At 37.9% G+C, this 23151-nt stretch overlaps 1 protein-coding gene across 2 annotated transcripts in view; it reads left to right on the top strand.

Moving 5' to 3' along the window:
- The first annotated feature begins 3434 nt into the window (after positions 1-3434).
- Neb (nebulin) overlaps positions 3435-23151 on the top strand; it is a 212847-nt gene continuing 193130 nt past the window's right edge. For both annotated transcript variants that reach the window (XM_042683487.1, XM_042683485.1), the window contains exons 1-8: positions 3435-3470; positions 7140-7181; positions 8895-9098; positions 10830-10937; positions 11379-11483; positions 12316-12420; positions 13231-13335; positions 18510-18614. In XM_042683487.1, the coding sequence (XP_042539421.1) occupies positions 3435-3470; positions 7140-7181; positions 8895-9098; positions 10830-10937; positions 11379-11483; positions 12316-12420; positions 13231-13335; positions 18510-18614 (810 nt within the window). The remainder of the gene's footprint in view (positions 3471-7139; positions 7182-8894; positions 9099-10829; positions 10938-11378; positions 11484-12315; positions 12421-13230; positions 13336-18509; positions 18615-23151) is intronic.

The raw sequence follows: 23151 nt of genomic DNA, 5'->3' as shown, positions 1-23151 counted from the left end.
CTCATAACATATCATGATTTCCACATATGAATTTGGGAGATACAACATTCACCTTAAAGTAGAAGAGTACACTATTATACCATTAGACTATACAGATTTCCCAAGGCTGATTACTGCTAAACTTACGGAGATACTGCACAGAAAACAGGTGCAACTATTTTGGAGACTCTGCTATAGTAACTACTTGTAGAAGTATACCTTACAGATACATTTTATACCAATATGCAAAGATAAACAGGGAGGCTCATGTTATTTTCTTTCCCTTTTATTTTTGACATAACGTGCATGTAAAACAATTTATTTGTGGTGTATGACTATAATGTCAATACTTGGGAGGCTGAGGCAGACAGATTAAGAGTTTGAGGCTGCCCTGGTCTATATAAAGAGACCCTTCCTTCCCTCCTCCAAAAAAGATAAAGCAACTTAAGTGTTCATTAATGAAGCAATGATTAAACAGATTATACTCTTCATTTAGCAGAATTACTTGTGGAAAACAGAAAAAGGTTATACTCTATTCATTTAGCAGAATTACTTGTGGAAAACAGAAAAAGGTTCACCAATGTGAAGTTTCACAAAGATGCTACATATTTTGTTATGGATAAATTTGTGTTTGTATCTACTGAACATGTCTAAAACTTGACATAGCTTACCTCTAAATTTTATGCTTTTTACTTTTATATAATTTTATATTCTGTTCTTTAGAATCATTTTCAACTTCAATGTTTTTATAGCATGTATTGAATAGTAAGTCACAAGGTTAGCTTGCAGCTACTCAGTGAATGAGTTTATATTATACAAATATCTCACAGGATATGTGAGAAGAAACAAGATGAACTGGAATAATTAGTTTTTTATGACAAAATTATGTTAAATATAATTTAGCACATTATGAATCACAGAAGAAGAGAACAGTTAGATGTGTTTGAAATATGAGATTACTTCTTTTTTAAATATACATTTTTATTGTAAAGATATTGTACAGAGGGGTGACAGTTATATGAATAAGGTAATGAGTACATTGTTACCCCTTCCTTTGTTTTTCCCCTACCATCCCTTTCCTCCCCATGAGATTACTTCTTAACATTGCATTTCAATGAGAGGTTATAAATACATTGTTTCAAATTTATATGAAGATACAAGGGACCCAGAGGGTTTTGCCTCAATTCAGAAGCAACTCAGAGACAGAGAAATTCTCTGTCCTGGAAAAACTTGTGATTATCTGTGTTATATGTAAAGACAGGAAGACAGAATTTGATTTTACATGAAAAATAAAAGTGCCCCAGGAAGAGAAAGTATAAGAATGAAGAGCATCAGTCAAATCGTAAGAAAATTGTTACATGATTTTTTACAAGGTAAATGTCTTACATGGTGAATTGCCCCAATATGAAACTATTTCTCTTACTAGAGTATTCATTTAGTGTCTGTTCTTGCTATTCAGAAACTGAGCCTTTGGAAATCTGTGTCCACACTTTGCTCCAAGGAAAGAGGGGTCATGACTAATAGGAAGGCTGTAGCCAAGGTACATCTTAAAGGCTATGTATTCCTAGCTGCACCTGAGAGAATGATCCAAGTTCCAAATGGACATACTTCTTTGTTTAGTAACCGAAAAATGACACTCTGTGGATGTCTTGTCCAGTGTTACCACCAAATGGTTTTCACCAAATTTCATCACAAAATAAGGGTTTTAACAACTCGCTGTTTTGTGAGCGTTATTCCTCAGTTTTTCACACAGCAACCCCACTCTCACACCTGTATGTAGGTCACCTGGCAAACATTCTGAGGGTGGATGTGTTTACAGCTGTGAAGATGGAATACGTGATGTGAGGGCAGCGGCTATAGAAGGGCCAAAGCCTCTCAAAGGCATGTTAGTTTTCTCTCAACTCTTTTGCCTGAGTAGGATGTTGAGAGAGGATATGGAATGAGAAATTAAATTTCAATTTTATCCCTAGATGTTGGAAGTTAGGTGAAATTCCATCACCCTGGAATAGGTCTAAGCAAGCACTTTGTTACCCTTTATCCTTTAGTGGAAGTGATGAACAGGTGTTTTTCAGAAGATCACTCAGTATATTTAGCTTCTGAAATTTGAGTAACTCAAGATCTGATTGGCTGTTCTTGCCACATGATAATCAGATTCACAGGCACCACTCCGGCTTTTGCCTGGGGTTCTCAGGAGGGGAGAGCCGGGAGAGGATTTGCTGCTGAGGATTATTTGATAGCTCGAAGGTAAGGCCAGTTTGTATCTTTTTCTGTAATGTTCTCTGGAGAGAATATTCCACAACTGCCCTTGACGTTGTTTTCAAAGTTCTGGGTCTTATCTGAGGAAAGTGGTTATGAAATCCTGCTTGGAAAGGCTTTAGTAAACCCCATTGCCCTATGAAAGCCCAGATACTCCAAGAGTATGTGACTCAAGGCCTGTACTAACCAATTCTTGACCAAATTGGGCAATCTTGTTCCTCTAGAATTTTAGATTTCATTTCTCCTTTAATTTTTTTTCCTTAATTACGTTAGTATGAAACAGGATCAATGTGTAATGTTCCTATATTTATCCTGTTCTATTAGGCTTCATTCGCCTCAGAGTGGCAGTTTCGCCAGCTTAACAAAACCATCCACCCCAGGGTATTGGTTTACACACCAAGCGTCTTTGGTCACAGGCACAGCTGCTCTGAGCTGTCATCCCGCTTGCTGGCATTGAATTGAAGAGGCCTTGAGTCTTTCCTCAGTTCCTCAATTAGAAACATAGGCCAAAGACCCACAGTCTTACGTGTATTTCAACTAATGCTTTAAAACTTTATTGTCTTTCAGAGTTGAATGAGAGCTACAGAAACAAAAGAAAAATAATCCATAAATGCCAATGTTTTCCGGGAGAAAATAACTCCATTGCCTTGAGGTTTCTATTTTTCTTCTAAATTCTATCAACTAATTTCTTGTGTTATATATTCAAATTGGAGGCCTAATATACACTGTGTATAATACTCTAGATAGGATAGAAAACTAAGGTCTCTTAGAAGTTCAGTGCTATATAAAACATTCTACTCCTGAAAGCCAACCTGACTTTTCCTTTACTAGAAGTTTGGCTTGAAAGTATTTATTACCCAGGTGTTTGGAAATCTACATTCTCTTCTTATTGAGCTCAAAGCCTAACTCTTTTATCAACTTCCTTTTATAATTTTGACTAAATTGATCTTGTAGAAATAGTCAATATGTTACTGTGGGAATAAAGGAAAGAGATTTGAAGCTTTGTTGTATAGGCTTCTACTTGACATGCCTTCTCTACCCTTAGCCTGTGAAAATAGGCTAATATAGACTTGATTGGTTTGAAATTCTATTTTTTGGTATTTTATGGTATTCTAATTTCTGTCCTGAGGTTATATTCTGATCTATTTTTCTTTGTCCTGAATATGAAAAGTTTGTAGGTACAACTACTACTCGGGAAAATGGCAGATGACGAAGAATACGAGGAGGTGGTGGAGGTAAGATCAAAAACAAAAACAAAAAACTTTGACAGCACCAGTATTTATGGAGTGACAAGGACAAATAGATGAATCAATCATTAGAAAAAATGCAGCATCTGTTCTAACTCCACAAAGAGTCATCATTTAAGTCCAAGAAAGGAATATTTTATGTTCAGTTTCACTATAATTATGTGGGATTTAAAATCAAATTAAGATACCATTTTTGCCTTACTTTAAAGTTGCACAGAAAAGTTTCAGAAAGACAGAGGGTTTTTTTGTCTTATGAACCTTCTTTCTTTCCCATCTAATCCCAATGATCAAAGAGAGAGAGGCAATGGGAGCAAATTGTGCAAGCTGAGCTGTTTGTAGGAGTTCACAGCAAGGAAAGGGCTTTCCTCGGCTATGCATCCACTGGTTGAATATGTATAGGGCTATGTGGGTTAATGTAGTCTGATTCACCCTGTATATGAGATTTTGCATGTGTTTATGTGGCTATAACATACCCACAAACACATGAATATAACTTTCAGTCAAAGCCACCTTCTTTCTAACTCCATGGTATTTATGCATATAGGACTAGCTTCTGCTAGATAAAGTAACCATAGTGAAAGTCTTGAAAATTTTCCTTCAGATAATTGGTGGAAATCTGACATATTTTACCAAGTTGTTAGTTTATCATCTTGCTATTTTAAGTCATTTGTTTGAAAACATTATGGCTTTTCTCCATCAGCTCTTTAACTTCACATTTTAGAAATCTAAAGGCTTGGGGCTTTATCCATATTAAAACATTGTCATGAATGGAAAGAATGTAAATATTTGCAATTAGTGATCTAATAATATGATCATTTTGAAATTAAGTATAAGAGCTACCCCAAGCTACTCCAGATAAAAGAACCAAATTTTGTCTATAATTGATGAACACACTTTTATTCTATAAATAAAATTGCCTTTTTATTTTATCTTAGAGATATTCTTGTTAGGTAGCCCAGATTGTCTTCAAACTCTTCCTTCCTAGCTTCCTCAAGTACAGGGATTATAGGCCTGTATCAGCACCCCTAGTTTAAAATTACCTTTATTACCTGAAGCGTATTTAAAAAAAGAAGCCCAGAGTGGATCTCAAACAGTATAGTATTCAACCCAGTATAGTGTTTAACCTCTCTGGCTGAAAGGCCAGTGAGAACACCCTGAATGGTCAGTATATATTATCACTAGTGCATTTTATATGTGTCTCTAAGAGTCAGCATTATCACTTTCAAACACTAACACATTAATATAAATTCTATTTACAGACTAAATTGTCTACCCTATCATAATAATACCAGGAAGTCTTTTTAAACATCAAGTTAAACATCTCTTTTCTTTCTTAACATAACGATATGTTCATTTGTCACTGGAAATTGTTCTCATGGTAGACGTGATTGAGCCAGTCACAAAAAAGGAAGGGACTATTTTTAGGCATCCCATCCCTGCATTTTGCTCCCATTTCTGCTTCTGGATAATAGATGCCCTTCCAGAGAATATTGAACTGTGCTCTCTTTGGTCTCAGAAAAGATGGTGAAAATGGGATGGTAGAAAGCTTTAGAAAATTGATTGGGGAAGAGTTTGAAAAACAGAGGAACCAGTTTTTTTTTTTTTTTATCAATGTGTATCTCCTAGAAATCTTGGACAACTGAAAACAATTTTACTGCCATTCTATATTCAAACTAAGAAGAAGAAGCAAGGAGGTACTGTCTAATCAGCAGAACTAAAAAGAACATAAATTCAGCATATGAATTAATGTCAACCATTCAGATAATGTTACCTTTTCTGTGAGCTAATTTCTGATATACATAATATGTCAGGAAATATATGTCACAAATAAGAAAAAGGAAGCATAAAATATATAAATATATATGAGAGCCAATGAATGGCAACCTTTGATAGTTCAGAAAGAGCTATCTTTTACTTGGATGCTGAGCAAACTAAAAATAGTTGAGAATCAGGGCTGGGAAGGTGGCTCATATGCATGAGGCCTTGGGTTTGATTCCTCAGCACCACATAAAGCAGAAAAAGCTGGAAATGGTGCTATGGCTCAAGCGGTAGAGCGCTAGCCTTGATCTGAAGAGCCGAGGCTCAGGCCCAGAATTTAGGCCCCATGACCACCAACAACAACAACAAAGAGTTGGGAATCATTCATTTTAGTTTGATGTTCTCAGTCACTTGTGTTTTCTGTGACCACAGCAACACTTCTGTGTGTCAGCAGCCTTGAGCAATGTTCCTCAGAGTATCCAAGTGGTGTTTATTGTGTGCTGACGCCACAAGTGCCAGAAGTGTCTCTCTGTGCTGTAAGCGTATACTTCTGTTACAGATATGAAGGGGAAAAAAGAAGAGATTTCAAACTTAAAAAACAACACAAGGGCAGCTGGTCATGCCTGTAATCCTAGCTATTGTAGAAGCTAAGATCTGAGGATCACAGTTTGAAACCAGCCTAAGCAAACAAATCCAAGAGACTCTTATCTCCAATTAGCTGCCAAAGTCAGAACTGGAAGCAAGCCATGAGTACAAAAGCCAATCAAGAGTATAAAGCCCTGACTTCGAGCTTTAGTACCAGCACTCACATATACAAAGGCAAAGAAAACTCATTAAGAAAGTCACTGCAGGTGAAAGCAGCTGGCCTGCTGGCCATGGTTAAATACTTGGAGCATTTACCCAACTAAAAGCAAAAGAAAGGAGGCCATTGGAGGAAAATGTGTGTTTGCTGTACATCTGCCAACTTCCTTCTCTCCCCTAGTACATATTTTGGTGTCAGAAATAAGAGAAAGGAAGCATAAAATATGATGCATTTTGACTGAGAAAGTGAGACAAGTATTGCAATTTTTTAGGCCTTGGCTTGAGGACCTTGGCCTAAAGGAGCCTTTCTTTCTGTTTGCCCAGCAGAGCTGGTGAGATTGGGCCAGAATTCCATTGTCATTACACATCTAAAACAAAATGTCAGCCAGATCCCATCTGCATCTATTTATTACTAGTGATGTCAAAAGGACAACAAAAGTAGACTCTGTTGTAGATCTTGGCTGCAAGCACCTTGTAGCCATCAGTAGCAAACTGCAACTCAACCTCCCCACAGTTCATGTGGAGGAATCTTTTCATCTCCCTTCCTTCCCTTGGCATTTACAAATTGTCATCATGGTGACCTATTATGGCCATCCATACTACTGAAAAGTCCCACCATCACTTCAGAAGAAATTCCCATTGTGACCCACGGGATCCTGGACTAATTGAGATGTGGCTCTGCTTTCGATCTAATCATTTCCATAATACAATTCATTAAAACATTTATTCACTGGGAGGTTCTGTGTTGTTGTTTTTTAAGTAAACAGTGGGCCTTATAATTTCTCTCTGATATCACATCTATCTTGGGTACCATAGAAAAATATTACTTGACCCAGAAAAATAGCTTTCCTGAATAACAAACCAGCCTCAGACACGGCTCATCACTCTTACATCTTTTTGTGCAGTCTGATGCATCCACTTTGGCTTTCTAAGGCTAAATGGATTTCCCCAAGTAGGAACAGATGCCTTCACCAACTTCCTTCCCACAGATATTCCCAACCAACTAAGCTAGAAAGCCAGCTGAGTAGTTCAGCTGAGGCAGACAGAAGGTAATCATCTTGCTTGGGTTTCTGATAATGTCTTGTGCTCTATTTCTAGTACTACACGGAGGAGACAGTTTATGAAGAGGTGCCAGGAGAGGTAAGGTCAAGCCTACCCCTGCACAGACTTATTCTCATTGAAGCAGGAAGAGGCTTTTCCCTCAGACTCCCAGGCTCTCAGGGAGATCACCTACCTCGCTGTGCCCAGAAACGAGTGGTAAAATTCAATCATTACCTGTGTGATAGGTTATTTCATTTTTTAAAAATTAACTTTCCCAAAATGTCAGGGAATGCTTTATCCTATAGCTTAAGTTTTTAAAATTTAATTCTTGCTGATTACGATATCAGTTTTCCTCATCACTCTCTAACTGCACCAAGTGGGATGAAGCTGGATTTGTGATTGATAAAGGGATCAGTTGTTTCATTGCACAGAATTATAACTCAGAGGATACCATCTCTACATCAAAGGTGGTCCTTCCAAGAACGATCTTTGTCCCCAATGATGCAGTGAAATGCTCATTCAGATTTTAGCACATTCTCCTAAATTCTCATAGATATTTCAAGTTGGAATTTTCTTTGCTTTCCAAGGTGAAATACGTCTTATACTTCATTTTCTGCATGGACTTGTTTTCCTTTGAGCATGACAAATAGTAGTATGGCTGGTTAATCCTGAAGCCTGCTCAGAGAGCTTGTGACTGCATAAAAATGAACATCTGGAGATGTTGTAAATTGTAATGAGCAAAAGAAGACCAATTAGAAGTGATCTGACCACACTAGGGGGATTGTTACAGAGGCATGATTTCCTTATTCAGCTTTGTTATTTTTTTAATGTGTTGCTAGAACTTTTCCTTTGGGGAAGATATTTGCTGTGAAGGAAATGATACTATGAGATGGATTGAAGACCTGGTTGCTCATCTTCTTTTCTTACACATAGTATTTTTAACCTTGGACTGGATTCAAACTGAGTTGATTCCAGTTGTAAGGAATAGTAATTTCCCACATACTACATAGACAGGGCTGTTGTGAGGATAATTACCCCATTATGTTGTCACCATTATTCTTGTCCACCTAAGCATTTATTAGTGTAAAAGACACTCCAATTCACATCGGCTGACTAAGCCAAGAAAATGGTAATCACTTCCTATTGGTGTGATTTGTTATTTTAGATTTCATTCTTTGTATCAGACTATAGAGAATGCCTAACTACCTGCAGAAAATGCAATGGATTTTTTTTCTTATTCACTTAAAAGTTAATTTTGAGGCTGGGAATGTGTGGCTTAATGGTAGAGTGCTTGTGTAGCATGCATGAAGCCCTGGGTTCGATTCCTCAGTACCACATAAAGCAAAAAAGCCAGTGGCGCTGTGGCTCAAGTGGTAGAATGTTAGCCTTGAGCAAAAGAAGCTCAGAGACAATGCCCAGGTCCTGAGTTCAAGCCCTAGCACTGGAAAAAAAAAAGAGTTAATATTGAAGTCCAGGTTTTGACCTTCATTGGCTTTAAAATTTGTTCCCCAATCTCATTTACTTTTGCTTTGCAAGGTTTTCAAATGTTCAAGAATAGTTTACTTCTGATTTTTATATTGCCTTGAAGTCCTTGAGTATTTTTATGTAAATGAAATGGGCAGGCAAGTCATGATTGGCATTCAGATTCAGGTAATGTAATGTGCCTTCACCTGGATGTAGTGTATTTTAGACATGGAGAAAAAGAATACCCAGAATGTAAATCTGACTTGCAGGTAGAGTAATAGTATACCAAGATCATGGTGAACAGTCATTACTTTCATAACATTGTTGAACTGAATGTCAAAATTTCAGACAGTAACAGAAGTCTATGAAACTACAACCACAAGGACAATATCTGACTATGACCAATCAGAAACTTCCAAACCAGCACTGCCACCGCCAGAACCGGCAAAGCCAACGGAGAGGAAGAAAATCATCCGGAAGAAAGTGGATTCTTCAAAGTTCATGACTCCTTACATTCAACATAGTCAGAAAATGCAGGATCTTTTTAGCTCAGTAAGTTTCACCCATCTACTGAACTGGGTTCTATTATTGAAAAGTTAGTGATCTTGACTGACTCTGTTTTAGATGATAACTGGTTGGGTTTATTTTTTTTTTGTATGAAACAAACTCTTCTTTTGCTGATACTTAAACTCTTGTGACTCATGAATTTTCATTTCATATACTTCATTTGTACCATCATACACCAAGGAAAACATAGACCCTGTTCCTGTGGACTAAGCAGAATAAGCACAAGGCCAACACTAAAACACTGCTGGTATTCCATCGAGATTAGCCAGTCTAGATGAACAAAATCACAAATGTGGATTTAATTGGGGGTAGTTTAGAGTTCAAACATGTTATTTCACTTGTATGTCTGAATGGGATTGCCCTTTAAAATGGTAAGTAGTAGTATCTGAGAAAGTCTTTAAGGGTTATATAGTGAAGAGAGGCTTGTAGTTTAGAAAACTCAAGGTCAGACTAAACTTCTTTGAAACTGAGATCAGAACATTTGACACTACCTGAGAACCACACTTTTAAGCCATTATTGCACTCTGGAGTGTTCTGCAGGGTTGAAAACCATGGATGCTCAAACCATTCTGCTATTGTAATTTTATTGGCTTATGTCTTGGGTGTGTGTAAAAGGCTTTTGTTTTTTTTAAGCTGCCCAGATATTTGATGGTCTCTGGTTCTTAAATTCCATGTAGAGTGCTATAATTGTACTAATTGACAGCAGTTTTAGACCCATTTCAGTGAATATAATTTTTTTTTAATTTTTATTGATTTTTTAAAAAGTTTTTCTTACAAGGTAACTTGATAACATGTCTTCTGGGGACTTGAAGACAGGAAATGTAGCTCAGAGAATATTGGATTATGCAGGATCAAAAAGTTAATGTGAAACATATCCTGTTGTGGTTGGCCAATAAATATCACTTTCAGTTAAGTATTACCTGCTAGAAATTAGTAAATTTCTGCTTCAGAACAGTAAACAATCTAACACTTAGTTTTCTAAATGAGATGTTCTTGCCTCATTCAGCAAAGATAGAACATTATTTTGTTAATTTATTGCCATAAATCTCATTAATTCAAACACTGTGAACCTAGAATTTTTTTATATTCTAAATAGTGTTGTCAAAGTTCTATAAAAATTTGAAGTCATTAGTGATGAAATCAATAATACAATTTTGGTTGTTGTCTATCCCACTCAAGAATGCTCTTGAAGCCTTGATAGTAACAAATTATGAACACTATCATTAAGGCAAGAACTTGCTCTGTATACTTAGCAGAAATAATAAAATTACTTTCCTTTACAAAATATTCCATAATTCAGTCTTTCTATTAATTCAGCTAGCGTCTCAGCAGCATTTGAGGCTTAGCTGCAACTTCTGAATTGAATATTTTTACATTGTATTAGCAATCAAAGCTTTTCAGACTTAACTCATTTTCTATATTTACTTTCTAAAATAATTGTGGCTCGGGCTTTTTATATGTGCATTAAAACAAAAGAAATTGAGATAATCATTTTAGGACTCTTCCAAGACAGCTTTCTATAACAAATTTCCGCTATCTGCAGGATAGGAAGGGCAATTAACAAATCTATTTTAGTTTTTTGAAAGAATATGGGATAAAATAAATGCTAGTCATTATTAGAGCTTGGAAAACTTAAAAAAAAACAACAGGAAGAGTGTGTTGCCTATAGTTTCTGCTGCTGTCTTTTAAGGCTAATGTCTGATTTTCTTTTTTTAGAATAAATACAAGGAGAACTATGAGAAAGCAAAGGGACAGCCATATGCCAGCACAACCGATACTCCAGAACTTCGCCGAATCAAGAAAGTACAAGATCAGCTCAGTGAGGTGGGCATTCTTAAACAAAGGAGAGAAACACTCCAAAACTGTGCCTTACACCGGAGATGGAAGAACCTAATTATGTGCAGAAGGAATAAGAATTTGAATTACTCTAAGCGAGTCTAGGTATCTAAAGAACATATTGGCCAGAGTATGTTGCTGAAAATAGGAACTCAAAGAGAATTCTAGAAGCTTAGCCTACCAATTCATGTAAGAGAACACTAGGAGATGATAGAAATTCCTGCTCACTATGGTCCTCCATGCTGGAACACAGTGAGAGCAAAACGTTGCAGGCTGGAAATTCAGAGAAGTGATCTATGGATCACTGAAGATAAAACTTTACTTTGTGTTGTAGACTTAGAGTGCCTGGGTGAATGTTCTTTGTTTATAAGACATTATTTAGTATAGTTCATGCTTTGCATGAACTCTAATTGTGCATTATTTCTGCAGGTTAAGTATCGAATGGATGGTGATGTTGCTAAAACTATCTGTCACGTGGATGAAAAAGCAAAAGACATTGAACATGCAAAGAAAGTGTCGCAGCAAGTCAGTAAGGTAAGGCCATGTGATGTGTGGCTGGGCTATTCAACAGCATGTGCATTAACTCAGGACATAGATCCTGATCCTTCTTACCAGTCCCCTGGGGAAGTATGAATTGAATGCCCACATACATGATTGAAGTGGCTCATAGGAGCTTCAGGAGGATTGAAGATTCCAAGACATCCTCAAAGAAGCAGTTGTGATTCTGCTCTGGGGGTTTGCTGCACAGGATGCAGTCTCAGTGTTGCTGGAATCTTTTTTTTTTTTTTGTCACACTAAGGCTTGAACTCAGGGCCTTGTGCTTGCTAGGCCAGCACTCTATCACTTGAGCCATTCCCTGAGCCCAGCTTGATTTGAATTGAGAAAATTCTTGCTAACTTGCTCACCACAATCCTCTTATCTCTGCTTGCTGAGTAGCAAGGATTAAAGGTGTACATCAATACTTGTTCAGTATTGGAGCTCCACCTTAGGGCTTTATGCTTTTACTTATCTTCTCAAGAATTTGGGAGCCTAAATTTTTTTCCCAATTTTAAATATGAACAGCTAAGTTTAAAATTCTAGAATTCTATGCAAATTAGGAGAAACTTGCTTCCAGCTAAATGGACCAATGATCAATTGTTTGCCCAGTTTGAAAGGAATCTGTGGACAATCAGAATCACAAGCATTTTTTTAATTAAAAATTTTCAAGCAAAACTTTACTAATACAAAGGAAGTGTATTAATATGGTTGATGTATTTCTGGTAACACATCAGCTGCCTTTGCGTGATAACACCTATATCACTGTTCTCTAAATCTTCATGGACTTGGTGAGCTTGTAAGGCACAGGTCTTCTGCTTTTTCTGTCTAGGTTTTATACAAGCAAAACTGGGAAGACACCAAGGATAAGTACCTGCTTCCCCCTGATGCCCCTGAACTTGTCCAAGCCATTAAGAACACAGCCATGTTCAGCAAGGTAAGAGCCTCTGCCCCATGGATAAGTCTAGTTTTCTGTCATTCCACCATTGACAGCAAACAATTGACATTTGGTATAGTTTCTGATCTTGTTTGTGAGTGCCTTGGAGAGATGAGGGAGTATAGGGCTGGAGCTTGGCAAAGAAGAGTCCATGCTTCATTTAAAGAGGGTGGCAGAACTGAGCTACCAGGTAAGAGATCAACAAAGTAGTATTTTGTATTTTTTTTTTTAAATTTTATTTTATTTTATTTGAGAACATACTGTACAGAGGGGTTACAATTACATGGGCAGGATAATGCATACATTTCTTACCAAGCATTGCATCCTCCTCCTTTGTTTACCCTTCACCTCCCTTCCCAGCCTCCCCCCTCCCTCCCACCCAATCATACCCCCCCTCCCCCCCCCCGAGTATTTTGTATTTTTGTGTAGACCTTGTGCTACACTCCTATTAGAACTCTGTGTGTGTGTGTGTGTGTGTGTATGTGTGTGTGTGTGTGTGTGTGTGTGTGTGTGTGACAGAAACTATGGAAAATTTATCCTTGGCTCCGTATACTTGTGTTAGCACTTGTTGCAAGAGAACTATGAAGTCACAAGTAAGAGATAAAGGCAAATACAACTGCCCCAGTGATTTTAGGAGAATCAGGTCAAACTTATTTAAAATGATTGGAAAGGTGGGAAAGGGGGAAGTTATCTATGAATTTCACTTTTACTCTCACTCTGCCCTATGCTCTTGATGAATGAATTGTAAATTAGGTGTAATATGAAGTGTAATCTTATTTTCTCATGGCATTTCACTGTTTTCTGATTTAGAAATTGTACACTGAAGACTGGGAAGCGGACAAAAGTTTGTTTTACCCATATAATGACAGCCCAGAACTGAGGAGAGTTGCTCAGGCACAGAAAGCTCTCAGCGATGTAAGTGAAAGGTCATTGGCATCATGGGAGTGTGAATAATATTTGTCCAGATGTTCATTGCAACACTTGTTTTTAAAAGACTAAGTTGCCATTTTTGTAAAAGAGTACATTCAGAATAATAATGAATGATATTTCCTTTAACTTAGCTGTAATTTATGCTTTTTAGTAGGTAAGATTTAGCTCAATGGCTGAGGTTGCGTAGGTAGTGGCAAAGTCCAGATTTGTGGTTCCCCAAGCCAATTTCACTCCCACTAGAAGCACCTGTCATCCCCCTTGCCTCTTGTCTCTGCTTGGAGTTGTTCTGTGACAATGAAATGGCAAGAAAAAGAATACCTATTGGAGTTTTAGACACCTTTGCAAATTTCATATTAAGTAACTAGTGTCAGCGAAGACTTTGCTCTGCTGACCTAATCACTGAGTCTGAATTACAGGGTGTCGTTGTTTGTTGCATGGGACCTGGCTGGAATATTTACTTACACATCTTCACATGGTTACCCCTCAAAAAGCTCTTGACAGTGGTATGCATAGAGAATATTTCTCAGACAGTAAAAAATTGACTTGTCAGAATTTTACTGTCCAAGACCTTGAAAATGGTGTATAAGACAAACTAAAAAGGCCTAAGATCTTCATCTTTGAGGTCAGCTGCAGTACAGAGCTCCACTTACGTTTTGAACTTGCCCTCTTTTGTTTTTAAACCACTGAATTTTCTGGAAGCCCTATTGATAATCCAAGGCCACTGCTCTAGTTTTTAGCAAAGCAGTGAGTATGTTGTAAAAGCACATGCTATAGATTCAGTTGTAAACTAGATCTCAAAAAGTTTTCACATTCAATATAGACTTAATGAGGCAATTAGGACATTGAGATTTACTTCCAATGGGTCCTGGGCCCCAATGTTTGCCCTGAACTGAAGTTATACATATTTATTTGATGGGCTCCAACTTTTGAGATCTGATTTTTGTTGCTTCTTACCTGAACATCTAGTGAATACATTTTCTATCCTACTTTTCACATGATTGGTTAAAGATTAGGTCATGTAAGCTGTGGGCCTGTGGTTCTTGCCCCTACTCCTAACTACTTGGACCATGATACGAAAATCGCAATTTAAAATCAGCTCAGGCAGAAAAGTCTGTGAGATTCTTAATAAATTTATTTATTCTTAATTAATTTGCTGGCTAATTCTACCTAACCAGCAAAAAACTGGAAATTGAAGTGTGATTCAAGTGGTAGAGCCCCAGCCTTGAGTGAAAAATTCAAGTGAGAGTGTGAAGTCCTGAGTTCAAGCCCCAGGACTGGCACAACTATATATATCCTGTATGTTAGATAAACTCTTATCCTTCCATGAGACAAGTGAGGAAAAAAAGCTACTTTAAACAGATTTTGAAATTACCTAGTACCTAGTACGAATATTATTATGTGGATAATTCTTCAGTGTGTGATTCTAAGATGAGCTTTTTGGTTCTATATCTCATAAAAGCATATACTGTTATGAGGCCTTCATCAAGTGATCAATATCTATTGATTGAAAGTCAATCAATTTGCACAGCTGATGCTATGCAAAACAAATGTACGTATCACCCAATGTGGAAGAAATAACTGTATTGTAAAGCTCATAGAACTCATAAATGTTATAGACCATGAAAAAAAGTCTTTATGAGTCTATAGTGTACTGCCCACACCAAGGATCTGAATTTGCTAGTAATGGTGCTAAATAAAAGCAAAAAAAAAAAAAACCAAAAAACAAAAAAAAGAAAGTCAATTATGCCTGTATAGCTGGCAGAATAAAAAAATAATACAAGAAATGTCCATCTTTTCCCTATGAGAATGTACAATCACACTGACAAGATTAAAGTCTACAACAGATAAGAAACAAATGTAAAAGCAAAACAAAACACAACATCTTTATATTTGCCATGAGAAAGCACGTGTGGTGGTAATTCGAGAAGTTGTAAGAGGTGGTGATACAGAGGGGAGAGTAGTGCTGAAGAAGAGGAACAAATGAAATAAAATATGTGGGTGGCTTATCTCAAGGGCACTTGTGAGATGACTGGCATTCATACCTTAAAAATCAGACAAAATAGCTTAGGCACAATAAGAGAAGAGGCATCATGAGATACAGTACTGGAGAGGGATAAAAGTAGAATCTGGAGAACTCTTGCTAGACTGTAGAATTGAGACTAATGAGCATTTGTAGATGTCCATTTTAATGATACCGCTGAATCAGAGCAATAATGATGACGAACGAAACTCTAAGGCAATAAGTACTAATAAGTGTATTAAGGACATTGGATATTGGAACAAATGAATTGCAGCTGAGTTTATGGCATACCCATGTGGGCTGGACGAGCTGGGGCACCTCTGGTAAAATGCATTAGTGGAGAGAGACACATAGACTTGAAATAATGGCAGGATTTTTTAGATCAAAGCATCCTGGGGATAATTAGAACTATGGCACCATTGCAGGTAAGGACAAGGATTTAATAACAGTGGTAATAGCTACAGATGTGAAACGGATGAGAAAGGCACAACAGTATGTGGCCAAGGACAGAGTAGTAGAGGACACTCACACATTAGGATATCTGGAAAGGAACCAGCACAAGGATAAAGGAATGAACTGAGAAGTTGAAAGGGATCCAGGAAGTGCTATGTAAGCCTAGGGAGAGATGTCCAAAGAGACACTTAATCTCCCAGTATCTCTGTTTAACTATAAAACAGAGATGAAGGATTATCTCAGTGCCACTCTCATGTGATGAAATTGAACTTTACAATCGTAAAGTTGACAATGTGTTTTCAGATATCAAAATAGAAGCAAAAGGAAGAAGACACAACAATGTGTCTTCCTCAGAAAGACTTGGGTGTAGCTTTAATTTTTATTCTAGTCCAGATGCATTAAATATCAGATTGCAAGCATGGCTATTAATACTATTGCCAGCACCATGAACTTTTATAATTGTTGGGCACAGACTCTTAAGCAACCTGCTGTTCCTAGACCATCCCACCGGGCAGGCACGTAGCTTCCTAGCTAAGGGCTTGAATTTATAGGCTCCCTCTCTCTGTCTTCTACCTTCTTCCAGTGTCCCTCTGGGCTCCATTTATCATGTTTTTCTTAGGAAAAACATACTTTGCAAATACCAGGACAATCTCAGAGCTGATCTGGAGTACAGAATTCTAACTAGACAGAATTCTGAGCATGGCTCCTGAAAATGTCAAACTTCTGGATCAGATTTCTCTGAAACTTCTTGACAGAATGTCATACTTAATAAGCATTTCTCTCTTTTGAATGTTTCTTTCTCCCCAAGGACTTAGCCAATCATGAAAAATTCCAATTGTCCCTACACTTAAAGTCTTAACTTAAAAAAATTAGGCAGTGAAATTTATGTATATTTAAAACTACCTTTCATAGTTGATTTCATGCTCAGAAAAGCTTTTGTTACAGGCACTAGATTGATATTATTAGAATAAGAGAAAGATTTGGTGAAAGTATAAGATAATTAGGACCTTAGAATGATCTAACTCATTCATATATATGACTTATTATATATATATATATATATATGTACACTATTATGTGGAAGGAAAAGTAATTGGTAGGAGTCTCACTGTTATGTGATGAGAGTTGGAAGGATAACCCTACTGTTCAGACTTCCTTCACAACCTACATGTGTCTTACACACATACAGAAATCAGTCATTGACTCCCTCCCTCTGGTCAGGCACCATGCAGGCAACATGGATTTCTAATGGGAGGCCATTCCTATGTTCATGGCCTATGGAAAGACAGAACTGTAAACAACTCAGATGATCACTGTCATCTGAGGACCTCCTTACAAGAGACAAGTGCCATATTGATTGAGATCTCAAGAGAAATTTGACCCAGGGAGGGATCAGGAGAGAAAGCCATGTTGTTCTGAGATGTGGAAAAGGGGATAAAGTTCCGGACACATGGGAGAAGGAAGAGTTCAGATATTCCCAAGAGAAGGAATAGCATAGATGAGGTTCTGAGCAAGTGAAGGGTATCTGTGTCTGAGGATCTATGAACAGTTTTTCCACTGGGTATGTAGTTTAGGAGTAGAACACTTGCCTAGCACAAGCAAGGTGGGTTTGATCCCTAGCACATGAAAGGAAAAAAAAATTATGAATAATCTCTGAGTTGTTTTTCATTATGGAAGGCTGGGACTAAGAATAGTAGAAGAAAAACCCAGAAGAGCCAGTAAGGATGAAAGGAGGACAAGGGAAGGCCTAGGATTATTCATGGTACCATACTTACATAAGACAATAGAGCCTTTTGCAGGGAGGAAATTAAGAGTGAGATTGCAATTGGATCTGTGAGAGAGAAAAAAGGAAGGACTGTTGGGCTAGATAAGGGGCAGCTGGAAGGAGTGGTCTGGAGTGTCCTGTGACAGATGCTTCTCCTCAGAAGCAGGGTAGGGGGTCAAGAGACAGGGATGTCTTAGAGAAATGTAAGTATATACAGTTACTCTTTCATCTCTAACAGAGTAAAAGAGAACTGAGAGCAACATGGAATTGATTAGGAACCTAAAGACAGTGTTGGAATTTTAGACCAGCCTCTAGGAGAATGGATTGATTAGAAACATATCATGGGATGTTCATAAAGTTCACAGGACTCACAAGTGGATAGACACATGGATTTCAAGTTAATTGCTTGGATTCAAAGGCTCCTTCCCTTCTACCTTCTTCTGGAATCATTCTCTACTTATGTCATTATTGTCCTACTCATAGATTTGTGTGGTTTTCTTTTGTAGCCCTCAGCATAAGAAAGAAATATGTAAGTATGTAAGAAGTATGAAATTGAGGTTACCTAAAATGGAAGGTTTTGTGTGGATGTGAAGAAAAGAGAAGAGGTTGAGAGCTAGGATGCTGGTTAAAGAAAAATATTGCAATACCCAGTCATGGAGAGAAAGCAAATGGAAGAACAGATCTAGAGTCCAGAGTACTAGAGAAAAGAGAAGTCCCAAAGAGCTAGCAATAGCTGGTAATAATGACATTAAGGGTATGTAATATGGAAGAGGGCAGATTATGATACCTTGGTGCCCTAAAATTGAAGACTTCCTACAAAGATGAAAGCATTGTCCTTTTTCTAAAATGCCAACAACTGGAACATGAAAAATGGTATAATTTTCTATGGCTCATAAGTATCCCTGTGATTTATTTTGTCAGATTGCCTACAAAAAAGGTCACACTGAACAGCAAACTCAATTCACATCTCTGCCAGATCCTCCGGACATAGTATTTGCCAAAAAAGTAACTGGTCAAGTGAGCAAGGTAAGTAAACAGAGCTGGACGCTATCTCTTTTGAAAACTCTGCTTCAAAATTTCCACCATTAAAGAAATAAAGGAATACCCCAACACAACATCCAAACAGGAAGAGTAATGTTGCCTATGATTCCAAAACTTCACAGCAAAAGCAGTAAATCCACTAATAGGGTAAACTATTTTAATGAATGTGTGGCTAGCTTGATGACCAGCATTTTTAGATGTCAAAGGTACCTTTTGGACACAGCCTATGTCTTAATGTCCCTTGACATTTTTAACTTCTGGGAGTGATATTCAAAGAATAGCTCAGTTAACCACACCCTTCCATGGAAGATCCTGTCTAATTCAGTGGGAAGGCAGCATACCATTGTATGTTCAAATGTGAACAAATGAGAATGTGTGAGTGGACATAGCTTTGTTATAGCAATGGGCAGTGCTTCATAATTGTTAAGGCCCAAACAAGTAGCTTAGCCTGCTTATATTTAGGCTGATAAATAAGCTCTGAGGAATGCAACTCCGACAAGGAATGCAGAGAGACAAATGGTCAACTGATGTTGCCTAGTTTAAATCCTGTTTTAAACTGGTCCAAATCAGGCCACTTTCTCCTGGGATTCTGCTGCTTTTAAGTGTTTTTTTATGGGAAGGGCAGTATTTCTTTTGTAGATGAGAAAGAAGAAAAGATAGGAAGGATAAAATTTATTCAGTGATATTTTTAGTGTCTGGGTAGATTACTTAACTGTACAGCCAGAGACTATTTGAATAAAGACTGTAGTAAGTAGAGTAAAATTTCACTAACAGGAAACTGACATTTTCCCCAGGGCTAAGCAGAAATTATCTTGAGACTTTGCATAAAGACATGGCCTACTGGATGTGTGAATACTGAAAATAAGATTGGGAGAGGATTATAGTTTTGGATGCATAGTTGTTTTTAAACAGTCATTTAGAAATAAATCTGTTTTTAATTTTTATTTAAAAGATACTTAAAAAGGATATCTTACTAAGAAAACATTCTTTTACCTTATTTGATTATGAAATGTGGGTAATAGATTTTATACAAACCACTTTCAAACTTTTCTATAGTCTTTTCCCAATAATCTAGGCTTGTTAATCAGATTAGAGTCATGCTTTTCAATATGATAGCCACTAGCCAAATAGGACTCTTAAACATTTGAAATGTGATGGATAAAAACTTGGGCCTCTATGAGGGAACACATACACTGAGGGAGGCTTAAACAATTTGTTTCTCACGGTTCTGGAGGTTAAAATCCAGGATCTAGTGTTTTGTTCCTGTTGAGAACCTCCTTGCTGGCTTATAGACAAGCCATCATCTCCCTGTGTCCTCCCTTGGTGGAGACAGAATGAACTCTAGTCTCACTCTCTCATGATAAGAACACCAATCTTTTCATGGTGAACAGACCCTCGCCACCCACCTGAACCTGATTACTTCCCAAAGATTACACCTCCAAATCCCATCACTTTGGGAAATTTAAAGTTTCAACATATAAATCTGGGGAAAACACAAACATTGCATGAGCATTGAACATTGTATAGACACTGGATCTTGAGCACTTACCATGAAAAAAAGACTAAGACATTATAGCTCATTGATTATTTTTATGGTTAACTACATGTTGGAATGATTATACTCTGAATTTACTGGGTTCAGTAAGATGGATTATTAAAATTAATTTCCCACCTGTTTCTTTTTTTACATTAAAAAATATGGGCACTAGAACAGGCAACACTTCTATTGGACTGCCCTACTGTAATTGGATAAGGTAACACAGCATTGGCTTTGAAAGTATTGCCAGACTTGGGTTTGTCCTTGAAAGGACTGCCCTTGTAGAATAACAATATGAGCTAAAGGGAGAGCAGCTGTGGATAAAGGTTTGTGGATTTGCCCACAGTGATGTAATTTATTCTAGTATTTCCAAGATTACCGTGTTCTTAGGAGCTATTGTGTATACAAAATAATAGTCACGTAGAGGACATCTGCTTGTGCTTGGTGGCAGTTCATCTAACAAGCCACCTACAGAGAGAAAGAGGGCTGCCAAGGGTGACTTATCTGTGGGGTTTTCTCCCTGTCTCTCTACCATCTTCTCTACTATCAAGCTACTTGGACCCATTTCAGTGTCATCATATTTTCTTTTCCTAAAAGAAAAAAAAAATCTCCCTTACTGACTCACTCTTATGACTTATACTCTTGGCATTTCCTTACCTAGTTGGGATGTCCAGATCTACCTTTTGTCTGAGGGATTCCATCAATAAAGATCAGACACCTGCAATGGTTACATTGATGTTGCATTCTTTTTACCAGTCTTCCTTACTATGCTTTTCAGAATAATTTTTTGCCTTTGTCACTGGCTAAAGTTAGGAGCTTCATTCTAGTATCATCTCCTGGCTAAGGTGCAATTTTGTAGCTTTAATATAAGTGGACAAGCAGAGTTGTTCACATCATAAGCATCCCAGGTAAGGTGCTAGCTAAAAGCAGAATTTTGAATGCAACAATGGGAAGTCCTTTTAGTTTCTCTGAGTCTGTCTTTCCTCTTCAGATTCACAATAGGAGCAATATAAAATTTCAGATTGGAATTTCCAGTTAATCCCCATTGGAATCTAGAATGTTCTAAAGGAAACACATATTTTTTTCTTTTTTTATATTTTATTTTACTGTTAAGATGCTGTATAGAGGGTTTTTTTTTTGTCAGTTGTTTAGCCTGCACTCTGGGCCTGGGCACTGTCCCCCAGCTTTTCAGCTCAAGGCTAGCGCTCTACCACTAGAGCCACAGCATCATTTCCAGCTTTATCTGCTTATGTGGTGCTGAGGAATCGAACCCAGGGCCTCATGCATTTGAGGAAGGCACTGTAGCACTGAGTCATCTTCCCAGCCCCAAAGCTCCCATTTTTTGAAACAGCAAGAACTCTTCTATCACAGAGAATTAGAGTCCCATTGGTTGCTCCAGAAGAGGAAGACAACCCTGTGCTTACTGTGGCCATTATAAACACCAGGTAGGACCCTTTCTGTCAACTCTAATAGGATATCTTTTCTGTGATTAGGGTCAACAGGAATCCCAATGTTTAGCTACTCAAAAGGGGAGATGTGATTAGTTGGCTTTATATTCCTTTCTGTTTATCTACCACCTAAACTATAGATGCAGTTGTGGAAAGTAGAAAATGAAGCCACACGTTCATGTAAGTCATCAGGGGCCTAATTTGCTACCCAGTGGATGTACCCTTAGCTGCCTGGTCTCCATCTTAGTTAAATCTTAAAAAAAAAAATAACCCAGACATCTATCACTGTGAGGATTAGTCTCTTCAATTTGTTTTTTTGTAGAAAACCTACATGTGCAATGCTGTTTCTCAGTAATACCCTAGGATTTTGGGCTTATTGAGAGCATTGGGTGCTACTTTTGTTGTTGTTGTTATTGTCAGTCTGAATTCTGGGCCTGGGTGCTGTCCCTCAGCTCTTCACCTCAAGGCTAGCGCTCTACCACTTGAGCCACAGCACCACTTCTGGCTTTTTCTGCTTATGTGGTGCTGAGGAATCGAACCTAGGGCTTCATGCATTCAAGGCAAGCGCTCTACCATTGAGCCACCTTCCCAGCCTTAGGTGCTGCGTTTACATGCCCAAATACACACACACACACTCACATACACACACACACACACACACACACACACACACACACACACACACACACACACACACACACACACACACACACACACACACAGATTTTAACCTTCCAGGTGCCTGAGATTTATGCTTGTAATCCTAGCTACTCAGGAGGCTAAAATCTGAGGATTCAAACCAGCCCCAGGAAGGCAAGTCGATGAGATTCTTACCTCCAATTAGCCACAGAAAACCAGAAGTGGAAGTGGTATAGTAGAGTGCTAGACTTGAGTGAAAAGTTCAGGGACAGTGCCCAGGCCTTGAGTTCAAAAACAAGATCTAGATCTTAACCTGAGCTATGTATATGTAAGAACTTCAGACATATTTGTTGTTTTGAGAGAGGATCCTACTGTGTGTTACAGGCTGGCCTTTATCCTTCTGCCTCAGACTCCTGAGTATTGGGATTACAGATGTGTACTAACATGGCTGGCTGTGACTTCTGAGGTGTTAAAGTGTTTATGGGCACTTTATAGCCTTTTCAGATTCACAAATAGATTTATTTGCCACAAAGATTAGAAACACTTCTGCAGGCAGTCTTAACAAATTCAAAAATCAATTCTATTGACTTGATTTTCTTTTATTGTTATTGTGGAGTTGATATACAGAAGTTTATAGTTACCTGAATTAGGTAATAAGTAATGCGTACAATTCTTTTTGAACCATGTCTCCCCTTCCATTGCTCTCTCCCAGTTTTTCTTTCCCATCCCTACTCACAAGATATCTAGTTAGGGGCTGGGAAGGTGGCTCAGTGGTAGAGTGCTTGCCTTGTATGCATGAGGCCCTGGGTTTGATTCCTCAGCACCACATAGGCAGAAAAAGCTGGAAGTGGCGTTGTGGCTCAAGTGGTAGAGTGCTAGCCTTGAGCTGAAGGGCTGA

This window comes from Dipodomys spectabilis, unplaced genomic scaffold, assembly GCF_019054845.1.
Source record: "Dipodomys spectabilis isolate Male_0828 unplaced genomic scaffold, ASM1905484v1 ptg000081l, whole genome shotgun sequence".
In the NCBI taxonomy this organism is placed as follows: domain Eukaryota; kingdom Metazoa; phylum Chordata; class Mammalia; order Rodentia; family Heteromyidae; genus Dipodomys; species Dipodomys spectabilis.
This window is presented reverse-complemented; position numbering and strand designations above follow the sequence as displayed.